This window comes from Ascidiella aspersa, chromosome 8 (assembly GCF_963924565.1).
Source record: "Ascidiella aspersa chromosome 8, kaAscAspe10.2, whole genome shotgun sequence".
NCBI classification, from domain to species: domain Eukaryota; kingdom Metazoa; phylum Chordata; class Ascidiacea; order Phlebobranchia; family Ascidiidae; genus Ascidiella; species Ascidiella aspersa.
In genome coordinates this window covers 25,622,153-25,636,741 of record NC_139454.1, presented here as the reverse complement: position 1 = coordinate 25,636,741, position 14,589 = coordinate 25,622,153, and the positions used below count along the sequence as shown (strand labels likewise).

Sequence of the window (14,589 nt, the reverse complement as noted above, 5' to 3'; positions counted from 1 at the left end):
AATGGCGGATATTTCAAACATGTGTTGCGAACTTAAAGGAAGGACTCACCACTTATAAAAGGTTGATAATATTAATCACTGGAACGGTTTAGGCCGCACTCTATTATAAGTAATGCCATGAAAATATATATTTTTTTCTTTAAATGCACGATGTCTAACCCAGAAGCTATTAATTCCTGAATCCCTATTTTTTAATCATCCTGAACCAAGACGTACTGCTCAGATAAGGTTTATTGTACTTGAAGTAGAAATTTAGGTCGATTTTTGCGACATGCCCCGATGCTGTAGTAATATAGGATTTTTGAGGATTTTTTTTTGCGATCTAAAGTAGCGATTCTACCTTGGAGCATAATGGTTGGAGGTTGTAGTACGACGTGCTAAGAATATCAAAGCCCATACAGAAGTAGGCAGCATTTTAAATGATTCTAAATAACTCTTTATCAAGATGTTGAAAATGAATAAAGAGTTATTAGGCTTTAATAGAATTAATACTCTTGGCGCCTTTGTTGGCGAAATATATCTTTTAAGATCATTTAATAGTGTCTGACGTGAATTTCTATCTTTGCTAGAGTATTCTGCTGTTACTGATCAGGAATTAAGGTCAACATTTATCTTGCAAGGCTCAAGGTGATTTCTATTATCACATATTCAGTGCAAGCTTGGAAATAAATAACAAAGCAAAATATGTGGACTAAATCAATAAACCTCTGCCTGTTTTTCATCAATGTAAGTTGTCTTGTATTGATGTAAGTTTGGCAAGCAAAAGCGCACTTAGGATAATCCCAAACCAAATACAAAATATATAAAATACATGAAAGACAAACGTTACAACTCATTTTTACACAATGCCATGCTATATTTTTTAACAATATCTAACCATTACATGATTACAAGATATTACTTTTTCCGGTAATCTTTATATTGAACTAGTGGCTGAAAACATTAAACAGCTTTCACGAATTTTAACAAACTGCAGCGCAATTTTACAGCTTATAAAAGCAAAACCGCAAAGAACAGGGAAAAAATACACGTCCATTTGTTTTTCAAAGGTAAAAAGAAGATAGAGAGAACACAATGTTTTTATGCTTCAGAAACAACCATTATGTAATGTTATACAAAGAACTTAAAGAGAAAACTGTACAATTTCAAAATTATGTACCTGTTTATATTAAATCAAGCAACATTTTTCATATGTGTAATCAATCGTTTTGGTCAGTCCATACAGTGTTGTGTGGATACAAAACAAATATTGTGTGGTGATAGCAAAACAAAAGTATTTTGTGGAGCTTACGAAATTGAACATGTTGGATACAAGAAAACATAAAATTTCATGGAGCTAACAGAACAAACGTATTGTGTGGGGATACAAGAAATCATATAGTTCCATTGAGCTGGCAAAAGTCAAATGCATGGTGATAACTGTGTGTAGCTTGAACGAAAACTTTTTACATTGGAACTTTGAAGCCTCCCTTTTCCACATCGTTGCAGTAAATCTGGTAAGGAACTCGACTCCCAACCCTGTTGGCGCCAATAAGTACCCCTGGGCGCCTAGCACGTTTACGGAGTGCACGAAGGATCAAAGCAACTACTACACAGAAGACAAAGCAGCCAAAGGCAATAAGAATGAGCATGTCTCTCCGGCTTATTGGGTTGTAATCGTCGCCGTAGCCGGTTGGTTCAATGTCTTCATGTCTAATCATTTCTAACTCGTTCAACATTTCAGAGAAATCAGAAGATGTACTATTTCCAGCTAAATCGTAGTCGCTCTCATCCTCGAGATCTGTTGAATATGTTGGCTTGCTGTCTTCAAAGTTATCTACTGCCTTCAACCATTCAGAGAAGTCAGAAGACGCATAGCTTCCTCCAACCAAATCGTCGTCGGTCTTATTTGAATCCTCGTCCACTGGTTCTTCAACATCTTCTGGTTCTTCAACATCTTCTGGTTCTTTAACATCTTCTGGTTCTTCAACATCTTCTGGTTCTTCCGTGATCATCGGCTGATCGGTTTCTGGACTTTCCGTTGATTCCATGATCACATCACTCTCAGTTCGATCATCCATGGTAAAAGAGTTGAAGTCGACCTTTAACAGACGGGTTTGCGTTATTGGTATAAATTCATCATGGATGTTGTCAATGACGCCATCATCGCCAGACATTACGTAACCATCACCAGATGTTGCGTCAGTGTCGTCGTCATTTAAAGCCAAACCCTCGCTGAGCATTTGCTCGAACTCACTCTGCATTGGAACCTCTGGGTCAATGTCCGGAAGATCAGGGACCACCGTAGTGTCAAACTCGTCTCCGGCTTCTCTCTTCACGATCTTCTGACCGAAGTACTGAGCCATTTCGGTTTGCGTCGATCCTTGCAAGAGACTGGACAAGAACTTGGACAACTTGTCGTCTGAATCATCATCATTATCTTCCATTTCTCCAGCAGCCCGCATCATTGGATCCAAGGGAAGCCTCATGTCCCCGCTCTGCTCCTCTTCATAGTCCTCATCCGCTCCATCCATGGGAAGCTCAAAATCTACACTTTCTTCATTGTCAACATCCAAAGGATCATCAGGATACAGACCCAAATCTTGATTTTCTTCCTGTGCATCTTCATTTATTTCTGCCGGAGATTCATCCATTGACTCATCTATAGGAAGACCAAAATCCCAACTTTCCTCCTGTTCATCCAGTTCATCTTGATCTTCTATTTCTTCGACATTTTCTGGTTCTTCAACATTTTCTGGCTCTTTAACATTTTCTGGCTCTTTAACATTTTCTGGTTCTTCAACATCTTCTGGTTCTTCAACATCTTCTGGTTCTTCCGGGATCATCGGCTGATCGGTTTCTGGACTTTCCGTTGATTCCATGATCACATCACTCTCAGTTTGATCATCCATGGTAAAATTTATAGAGTTGAAGTTGACCTTTAACAGACGGGTTTGCGTTATTGGTATAAATTCATCATGGATGTTGTCAATGACGCCATCATCGCCAGGCATTACGTAACCATCACCAGATGTTGCGTCAGTGTCGTCGTCATTTAAAGCCAAACCCTCGCTGAGCAGTTGCTCGAACTCACTCTGCATTGGAACCTCTTGGTCAATGTCCGGAAGATCAGGGACCACCGTAGTGTCAAACTCGTCTCCGGCTTCTCTCTTCACGATCTTCTGACCGAAGTACTGAGCCATTTCGGTTTGCGTCGATCCTTGCAAGAGACTGGACAAGAACTTGGACAACTTGTCGTCTGAATCATCATCATTATCTTCCATTTCTCCAGCAGCCCGCATCATTGGATCCAAGGGAAGCCTCATGTCCCCGCTCTGCTCCTCTTCATAGTCCTCATCCGCTCCATCCATGGGAAGCTCAAAATCTACACTTTCTTCATTGTCAACATCCAAAGGATCATCAGGATACAGACCCAAATGTTGATTTTCTTCCTGTGCATCTTCATTTATTTCTGCCGGAGATTCATCCATTGACTCATCTATAGGAAGACCAAAATCCCCACTCTCCTCCTGTTCATCCAGTTCATCTTGATCTTCTATTTCTACCGGAGATTCATCAATCAACTCATTAAGAGTAATACCTAAATCCCCGCTTTCCTCCTGTTCATTTTCATCTATTTCTTTGGGAGATCCATCCATTGACTCATCAGAAGGAAGACCAAAATCCCCACTCTCCTCTTGTTCTTCTGCATCTGCTTCATCCATCAACTCATTAAGAGCCAAACCTAAATCATCTTGTCCATCTTGGTCTGCCTCTTCCTGAAATTCATCCATTGACTCATCAGGAGCAAAACCAACATCCCCGCTTCCTCCCATGTCAGAGGATGTGTCTTCTTCTTCATCAGTTGACAGCTCAAAGTCTCCACTTTCCTCCGCGCCATCCACAGCGAGTTCCAGATCCCCACTTGCATCTTCATCTGCATCCGGAGTGGAAGTTGCTTCTCCACCTCCGATGTCCATCCCCCAGACTGTGAGCTTGGCTCTGTATCCTTCAAGTTCAGTGATGCGAGTTTCCAGGTAAGCTCTACTCACTTCAAGGGCGCTCACCAAATCCTGTCTGTAACAAGAGAGTGGGGTTTAAAAGAAGGCCACTAAGCTACGATCCAATGGGTTAGTTCCACTAGACTACGACCAGGGTCGGATCCTGGATTGCTGGGCCGCTTGGCCATACCCCAAAAAATAATCTTTTTTTGCCTATTTTAAATACGCAGAATTGGGAATTTTTTGAACAAAATAAACGAACTCTGTAGTTTTTGAGAATAACTTCTTTATGACGTCACGTCGTGACATAACTTTGTGACGTCATCTGTGAAAATGTGCCAAAAAAATGCAACAATTGTGTAGAAGAGAGTGGGGTTTAAAAGGAGGTTGTAAGGCTACGGTCGGGTGGGCTAATTACATTCCATTAAAAAAGTTTCACCTTAATTCATATTACAAGGCGCGAATTATTAGCCTCAAACGGGTCGGGCCGATACCGATAGAGAAGTAACTTTAAAAACACAACAAAGTTCGTATTTTGGTGAGGTTCTAGGTTGGCAAGGTGTTACTCTAAATAAAAAGTTATATTACAAAGGTGTTATGGATCATTACGGAAATACGCCTTAATTTAACCCCTGCGGCCAGGTGTCGGATCTTGGGGGTATGGACATGCCCCCCCCCACAAAAAAATGTCTTTTTGCCTATTTTAAATACGTATGTGCAAAAAATTTGGAATTAAAAATAAAACGTATTCTATAATATTTTTAGAATTACTTTTTTATGACGTTATGTGGTGAAATAACTTTGTAACGTCATCTTTGAAAATGTTTTCATACCCAAAAAATGTTTTTAATGCCCGAACTTCTTTAAAAGACCAGATCCTCTTTGTAAATCAGTTAATTACGAGAACAGAACTTAATATTTATTATTAGGCCTACTTTCAAGGCGTGTGCTAGTTTCTATATGTTTTAGCATAGTCAATGCTTTTCATTCTGTAAAAGTCGCCTACAAGTTTTGACCAAAGAATTAAAAAAATTAGAATTTTTGTTAAAATCTAAATAAAGAAACTAGAATGCACACAAGCAATTCACAAATAAGATTAGGACTAGAATTAGCCGCATTTTGCTCTAATTCATTGATTTAGAAAGCCAAAATTACGTAGTTTTCCGACTGAGGAGTATTAGTTAAAATGTTTTTTTTCTATTTAGTAACTAGAAATACAGTTAACTCAGATTAAAACTCGAATTAGAGCACACAAGTTATTCACAAACTAGATCAGAATTAGCCGCATTTTGCTGTAATTCATTGTATTAGAAAACCAATATTACGTAGTTGACCAAGTCTGGTCACAACTAGATTGTCACATTTTCGCAACTTTTACACCGACATCGGGAGGTGGTAGTGTGATGTTTCTTTCATAAGCTTAACTTACTTGCTCATTGGATCCGACGACTCCTTGATGTTGTCAAGTACTGATGTGATCATCGCTTGGATGTCCTCAACTTGCTCTTTCAAAGTCGCTGTCACGCTCATCGCGATCGCGTTGATCTCCTGTTCGTGAAACACAAAATCACGAATCACGAAATCACGAAATCACGAAATCACGAAATCACGAAATCACGAAATCACGAAATCACGAAATCACGAAATCACGTTATCACGAAATCACGAAAACGCCAAATTACTAAATCACGTAATAACTAAATCACTAAATCTCGAAATCGCGATTTTTCAAAATCACAAAATCGCGCAAGTAATAATAGCCTTATTTGCAACCAAACAAACATATATCCTGTGTCTTAGTTCCTCAAATTGATTGCCACCAAGATATACGAATGACAACTGAAAGCTAGAATAGTCTTAAAAACTAAAATTAACACTTAATTTACAACTAATTAAGGATCTCTTATCAAAGATCAGTCTCACACAAGAACAAACCTTCAATGTAATTTCGCCTCCCATTGCTGGGTCGGGCAGAATCACCGACTTCAATCCTTTGTTGTAAGCCAATCCAATCGCATGCATCAAGCTCTGGGGAAACAACTTGTTTAGAACTTGTTTGCAATGACGTCACATAACTATTGGTGACGTCATTTAAACCCCAATGTCTTATTTGTTTTTATTTGCAGATTTGGGGAGTTAGCACAACCAAAGTATATCCGTTAATGATTTTAGTTTGTTATTCATTTTTCGTAATATATGATTTCTACTTTTCCTTTTTTTTTTTTAAGTTATTTATTTTACCTTTTTATGGCCGTCACAAAACCTTAGAAACAGCAGTGAAAGTAAGCCTGAACAGTCCGGAACGGTGTTTCGGTAAAATAAAGTTTGCAGGCCATGCCCCCCTACACTACAATACGATTACATTTCTGTTGTGTAACAATAACCAGCCTAAAAATTAAATCTCTAAAAATGTAACGCCACGAAACATATTGAAAAATTTTTGACTTAAATACGCACTATCGTTACAAATTTACAATACTGAGACATTTGCATATTATATTTTGTCGTGTGTTAAGGGCTTTTGTAAAATTAACTCTATTGTTGTTCTGTTAAACGTATGCCGCGAAATATTTGAGATTTTCTTAGCATAAAGCTAAAAAGTTGATAACCACTGTTCTAGAGCGACAATTACATTAATATAATAGTTGGTGTGTGGTAAAAGGCGGACTCACGTCGAGCGAGGACAACTCTCCTTCCACTTCCGCGAGACTGGCTCTGATCTCCTCGAATTCCGCTTTGTAGTCCTCACTCAGTTCCTCGACTCCCACAAACTCCCGGTCTGGCTTCATATCCATGTTTTCCGCTTCGTTCCACATTTTACCGTCATCCGGAAACTGGAAGTCCGTCGGGGAAGCTTCAAACGAATTGTCGGCCGGCATTTTGTCCTGGCAGTGCTGTGGGTAAATGGTGGAGGATAAATTGCGGTGTTGTAATGAATAAGTCTCCTTAACTCACTGTTTTCAAATGGCTTAACTTGACTTTAAGTCATTTGGGTAAAATTACTTAACTTGACTTGACTTGACTTAACTTGACTTTAAGTCATTTGGGTAAAATTACTTAACTTGACTTGACTTGACTTGACGTTTTTGTAAAATAACTCGACTTGACTTAGCGGATAAGTAGACCGAGGTGGCAGAGTCGGATCGACGGAAAAATAAGGAAATGACGGAAGCAAAAATTTACGATTGGTAAATGTTTTAAAACCAGGCGAAAAATTTTAAAGTTTAAACGGGGCGTTTATTTTGGCGTCTATAGCGAATTGTCGGCGGGCATTTTGTCCTGGCTGTGATGTGTGTAAATGGTGGAGGGTAAATTGCGGAATAGCGGATAGTGGTTTCGGATTCGGATCGACAGAAAAATAATGGAATAACGGAAGCAGAAGTTACGATCGGTAAATGTAAAGCTTAAACAGGTCGGCGGACATTTTGTCCTGAGAGTACTGTGGTTAAATGGTGGAGGGTAATTTTCGCTGTTGTAATAATTAAGTGCACGTAAGTCATTGTTTTAAAATGACTTGACTTGGACTTAGGTCAGTGAGTCAAATAACTTGGGTTAAAATTAAGTGCTTTTCTTTTTACAGTTTATTGCAAGATGCTGTTTTTTGTTAGTTTTTAGTTGAATTATTACTCAAAAATATTCAGACGATTTTCACAGTTTTAATGGTGCATCGTTTTAATATTATATAATTAATGTCACTTGGAGTTGGTTTGCTCTAATAATGGCTTGGGCTTAAGTTATTTCGCAAATAACTTGTTTAAAACGCTGGGTATGTGTGTGTAAATGGTGGAGGGTAAATTGCGGATAAGCGGATCGTGGTTGCGGAGTTGGATCGACGGAAAAATAATGAAATTATGGAAGCAAAAAATGCGAGCGGCAAATTTTTTTCCCATCGGAAAAAGGGGAAATTCCGGAAGAGCCGTAAAAAATTGAAGATATAGAAGTTTTTGTTTGATAAAGTCTGATTTTTTGTCTATTGTTTGTTTCTATCCAATAACTGGTCGAGTGCCCTATGGTAAAGAAATTTGCAGCCAGAATAAAATGCAAGTCACTATTACAAAGCCAGCTTTTAATCGGGCATAAAGTTCAGACAAGTTTTTCTTGTTTTTAGCTTAGTTTGCAAATTAGGTAAATGCTCTGGGCGATAAATGCACCGAAGATCATTCAATCTGCCTTAAGTCTACAACAAGCATTTGCCGTGGCATAAATGTTATCGTTAAACCACAAATTCCAATCTTGCGAGAAAATGTGCTTACAAAGCTTGGTGTAAATGGAAATTGGATTGTAGGAATAATGCTACTTTTTGTATTTGACAGTTTGCATTACAATAATTAAATAAGAAGTTGAATTATTTCGCTAAGATGTTGATATTTGCACAGAAAAAGGACATACAAAAACAATTTAAATGCATTATAAATTATAAAATCTCATTTGACAACATTTTTTTTTGGGCGTGAATAAATGAGGTATTTATATATAAAATATATTATGTATAGCATTTATCTTCTATTTTACCATATGCCACAAGTTTTTAGCTTTTGACATTTTTCCTTTTTTACCGAAAAAATAAATTTTGCTGCATTATGTTTTTTCAGTGTTGCTGCACTATTTAGCTTAAAGTTATTTTATATACAATTTTGTATTACTTCTTCTTAAGTTTTAATACAAGTTATATTAAACAAGAGTATAGTTTTTGTTCTCAACGCGATGCTCTATCATCGTGATTTAATAAAAAAATTGTCACGATTTTATATAACTCTTAACGACTGATCAAACTACAGACGCGATTCTATTTTGAATACTAAGTGCGGAACGGTAGCGCTCAGGATTAAACAAGCAGTAATTATCCGACAATTTCCCGAGAATTGTTTTCGTGTGTTTAAGAGAAATTCTATTATGCTTAGGTATGATAAATGTATTAAACGTATTTTGGCATTTTGATTCCAATCGATGATCTTAAACAGGATATTTGAAATTTAAAACAGTTAAAAAACTTTACTTAAAATATTGGTGGCTTGACAGATGTTTTGCTTAAAATTTATGCATTTTTTAGTTTGTATAATAACAATGACATTAGGTATTTGTAAAGCTTCTTAAAACATAAAAATCGATGGCATAATTTAAAAACCTTTCGACTCTATACTTTTTGCTATTATTATGCTGACATGATGTATTTCTGAAACTTCATAAAACATAAAAATCAGTAGCTGAATTTAAGAAAACCTCATTTCGTTTCTACATTGGTTGGATATATTTATAATCAGGACTAAGTTTTGCGATGTTAAAGTGGTTTCGAGTTTAAGTGCTAATTAACATAAAGGTTTACAAATGTAGTAAAACAGATATTTAAAGGATAAAAGTCACAATTGTATTTTACGAGGTTTGGTCGAAATCCACTAAAAAATACCGTAATTACTCTTTTTTTCTCTTCATTTCTTCGCATGTTTATGACAATAATTGTCAGTTAAATATTTTGTCCCGCAAAGTGTTAAATTTCTCCCAAAAACGCAAAAATAATTGGCAGTTATTTTATGTTTTGTGAGGTTTTAGCTTAAATAAGCTGACAAGCTTTCCAGTCGAAAATAGCGGCACTTGTAGCAAGCGATCTGTCAAAATAATCGTTAGCCTCAGGCTACTCAAGTGTCGCGGTAAGCGTGATCTCCTACTTTAACTCAATTTGGTTTTATCACATGGTTATTTCCTATCCTTGGGCTCCATCATTCCAGTAAAAATACCGTGCGCAAGAGAAAAACTCGGAACTTTTGCTGATGCAATTTTATGTTCAGAGCTTTAGTATTCCAAAAAAAAGCATATCTATGTGAATCTTGTGCGTATGGGATTTAAATTAAACATTAAACATCTATGTAAAAACAGTTTGAAAATCGCAGCGCTTCGAACAACAATAAGTCACAAGGTCAAAACCTTTGATACAAATATGCATTTCGCCATATATATGAATGGCTTATTCAGTTTATCTTAATTCGAATGAGAATTTAAAAATGCATATTTTATATTAAAAGTTTTAACTTGTTGAATGATTTTTGTTCTAAGCGGTGCGTTTTTCAAGCCACTAAACACTTTAGAACTTTTATCGTCGGCATTATGTGTTCTGTTGGAGGGCAAGATTCTTTGTGAAAACACATACTAAGCAGATGTAAAAACTTAATTAATCACTCTGGAAATCATAGTGCCCAACATTAACTACGGGATTAGTTGTGCATTTCTAGCTCACAAATGTATTTAGATGTTGAAAAATTACCAAAAAACTCAATAGTTCCTTTAAAAACGTTGGCCTTCCGAACAAAACGTTTTCATTCAACTTTCTTTGTTAAATCCAGTAGCCTAAAGACTTTCTCTATTCATTTTGTCTAAATAAATAAAAAAGTAAAAATTTCTGTACGGCTATCTGATAAAACATAGTTTGATGACGGATATAGTGTAAGATAATGGTCGTCTATGAATCATAATGACGTAATTCTGACGACAACATCCAGCATGCTTAAATCACACCAATTAGCTTTAGTTTTCTTACTAACACATGTAAAAGTTCTGTTTGTCGAGTTAAATCTGCTAAAATGTTTTAAGATGCTTTTCATGGCAACATTCGCAATATTCTTAAGTGTGTAATGGCGTCACGTTGATATTCTCGCCTGGGCGTTTAACTACCAGTTGGTTTTTAGACAGGTGGCCATTAATTGGGTGCGCCGAATTTAAGAAGAAAAGGCTAATGACAGTTTTGCTATCTTACTTCACCGACATCAGTGGTTTACAGAGATGTTCGGAACCCAAATGTGACATATCCAAATTTGGCAAACGAGTCATTATATTATGGTGTTATAGGCAGGGTTACCATCTGCTAAGACCAAAAAATAAGCACCCTACCACGAAAAATAAACACGCTTTTTATAACTTGGGGCGGATCCAGGATTTCGTTGGGGAGAGGCACCCAAATACAATACTCTCAAAAACAATTGCTCTCTGCGCCATATAAACCTTAAAGCAGCTTAATCGCGCAGAGCTAAAGAAAGAAAAAATAGTTTATTAAGTTGAAATGGCGAAACTTGCTTGACGTATTTGGCCAGGGTTCACCAAACTTGTATAGTAAAAAGTATATTAGGGCTTTATAAATTGTAAAATAAGGCAAACCAAGCACACAACTCAAAAATAAGCACAAATCTTAGAAATAAGCACGATATGGTAACCCTGGCTATAGGCCATCGCATTTATGTAATGTTTCAATTTAAAAGAGAATGAGTTATAGTTTTTTTTATTGTAATCTAAGTCGGATTTTAAATTGGTGTTGTGTCGATAGACAACATTTGAGAAATTAGTTTCGCTCACAACCGAAACATTCGCAGGTTAAAAAATATACGTATTTTTTACATAGAATTACAAATATTGCAACACATTTCTGGTACGAAAATTTGAAAAAGGGTTCATCACTTAATTCAAAGATCAGGTGTTTTACAATGACGCTCATAAAACATATTAAATTTTGAATTGATAACTACCAAGAAGTGACAGGGTATAAATAGTCAACGAAATAAGTCTTACTGGCATACGTTAAACTTTTATGACAGTTAAATGTTTAAAATTTGCAATTACAAATGGATATGATTTCAATGGCAATTCGTAGCTCCATATAATTGAATTTTGCCTTGTCAGTTAATTTTAAATCGCAAAAATGTTACACTGTTTTTTTTTAGTTTCTTAAAATGGTGAATTTCGGTGATGTATTATTGATTTCAGGCATCAATGTTGCTTAACTATTTTTACACCAATAAATCTCCGATTTCTTTAAAACGTAAAAATAAAATTGTCTAATATTTAGTTTTTAAAAAAGATTCAAATTTTAGCCAAAATGTTGCTTAATAAATTATACCATTAAAATAAAAGATCCTTATTTCGTGGGCCTATATATATGTGTAAAGCCTTCGAGCATCAACTTAAGGCTTACATAACTAAATAAAAGTTGGTAGCAATAAAAATAAACTTACCGCAGTTGCGAGAAAAGCGCAAATCAGGGACAACAACTTGAAATCCATGATGAACAAAGACTGAAGATTCTTTAAAAACAACAACATGCAATTACGATCCAAAAAGAACAACCCAAGGGTAAAAACAGGTAATACAACTTTCTTAAAAGACAAAATACGACAGTAACACCAAAAGTTGGCGCAACTGTCTGTGTTTAGATCTTTTTTTGTAAATTTGGTTCTTACGATATGGGTAAAAGATGAACAACTAGAAGTGTTGGAACAGGCATAGACCCCGATACAAACAATAAAATAACAGAATTATTTTATTTTACCACAACGTACTATTATAATAGACTTTTCCCTTATTTAGCCAACAAACAGATTACGCCCAAATATATTTGCAAGTGATTTTACGAGATTAAATATCAGGGAGTAAAGATAGTTTGAATTATAAATTGTCAGCGACGTTATATTTCAAGAACACTGACAACATATATCTTAGATGTTTATAATATAAAACCACAATAGAAAACTATAGAGCTGTCGAGAATAAGTCATTAAAACAGGGGTTCTCAAACTTTTTATGGTCGTGGTCAACTTTTGTTTTAAAAATTGTTCGTGGCTCACTTCCTAAAGTTCTGCTTAAATTGGTTACATAACTGAAATGTGTTAGAAATCAAAAAATAACCTACACATAACGCTGTCAAAGCGAAGCTTGAGAGTCTACTATAAAACGCACTCAAGAATTAAACAAATAAAACTAAATTTTTCACAAACTTTACAATTTTCGAAATGCTCTGTAGCCCACCGGTTGAGAACCCATGCATTAAAACAAAAATGTTTAAAAACTATACACACATCTGTATTGTAGCTTGATAATGAATCTAAAAGCCAAAAATGTCGAGTAGATCGACATCATCTTGATAAAGACGTTTAGATACGAACTTGTATCACCAACAGTTAATATAACTTTATTCAATTTACACTTATAAATGATGGAACGTAAGTTTTAAGTGAGGTTTGAATTACTTCTCAGCCACATTAACTGAAGATACAAGCTCGTATCGAAACGTCTTTATCAAGATGATGTCGATTGACTGGACATTTTAGGCTTTGAGATTAATTGACAATTTAATATAAAGATTCTTACTTGCGTGGTTCGACTTGCGTAGCGGATGATTCTGAAAAGGTTGTTTCCAATCTCGTCAATGCTCCTGAAATAAATCGTCTTGTGACTTAGGCAGGAGCTAACCAGTATATGAAGGTTGCGGTTCCAAGCCAGGCCAAAAGGAACATTTGGCGCCGCCTCGGGGCATTAAAGCAACAGATCACGCTTAAGAACCACTTCCCTGTTACCACGGCTTTATTGCAATTCAGCAAGCTTTTTTTACCTTTAAACGGTTAAAAAATGAAATCGCGTTTTTATTTTTTATTTTGTTGGTCTTTAAAATTTCTTCATACGTTGAACAAATGTGTTCCTTAAATTTTCAATTTTAAAGGCATTTTTCCAATATAGCCGGCTTTCTTGTTTTTTTACTCCCAACATTAACAAAATTAATGAAAATCACAAATTTAAAATATGATTTATAATGTTTGGCAGCAGGTTTAAAAAAATTGTGTTTTTCAATACGGTATTCCAGTTTTAAGCAGCGCTTACAATTAGCTTCTTTTAGTATAACCAGTTGCCTTATTTTACACGAAACATTGAGAAAAAATGAAATCATCTGTTCTATTTTAGTGAAAATCACAGTTTAAACGATCTATAACATTTGGCAATATGTTTAACAATATTGTGTTTTTAAAACTTCCTGTTTTAAAACGGCGTTTACTACTGGAATATTTCACTTTAGCCATAGTTGCCTTATTGTACTCAAAACATGGAGATGATGAAATCAGCTGTTGTTTTTCGTGAGAATCAACGGCTTAAATCTTCCGTAACATTCGGCGATGAAAAAAAAATGTTTAAACTATTGCAGTTTCAAAGCGTATTGCTCAGAAATGGCTTCTTTCAATATAGGCCGGATTCCTATTTTGCTTAAAAACGGTTATTGTTAACATTTTTTTCTGCAAAAAAAAAATGCTAAACAAGTGAAGAGTCTAACTAGATCGCAACACTTGGCACATGTTTTAAAATCGGGTTTTAAAATAGAGATCACAGTTTAGAAGCGGAACAAATCTAGCCTATTGCGATCTTGTTATTGCGTTGTTCCTGTAGCGCCTGTCACGTGATGAGAGCGTGATAGCTTATGGTTTCCAAGTCTGACGTAACACATTTACTTCTGGTGTGGTGTAAGAGACACAGGTCAGGTGTTAAAATGGGTATAAACAAATTGCGTTCCTACATTTTAAAATAGAAGATAAGCTGATTAGAACAGCCAGACGTGTTTTATTTTAAGTCCAGAAAATTGTTGCACCTTAATTGATATTACGCCTTTTAAGGAAAAATAAACTTTACTTCACAACACCATTGTGCTGGCCTTCCCAACTTGATTAAAAACCACACAAATCCTATAATTGTGAAAAAATACTTCTCAATTATACGGGACGAAATTTTAGGTCATATCTTGTTTTTGCAGTTATGACGTCATGATTTGCTAACTTTTTACAGGCGTAATTTTATTTTCTTTTCTTAC

The 14,589-nt window shown here is 35.8% G+C and overlaps 1 protein-coding gene across 1 annotated transcript; it reads right to left on the bottom strand.

Annotated features, from left to right (window-relative positions):
* Positions 1–634: 634 nt before the first annotated feature.
* On the bottom strand, positions 635–13,199 carry LOC146137047 (uncharacterized). The gene is made up of 6 exons (XM_083395154.1): positions 13,107–13,199; positions 11,975–12,043; positions 6,653–6,874; positions 5,916–6,008; positions 5,410–5,528; positions 635–4,056 (listed from the first exon to the last, which is right to left on the bottom strand). The coding sequence occupies exons 2-6, from the start codon at positions 12,020–12,022 to the stop codon at positions 1,446–1,448; spliced, it is 3,093 nt and encodes a 1,030-aa protein (XP_083251280.1). The 5' UTR covers positions 12,023–12,043; positions 13,107–13,199; the 3' UTR covers positions 635–1,445.
* Positions 13,200–14,589: the final 1,390 nt, after the last annotated feature.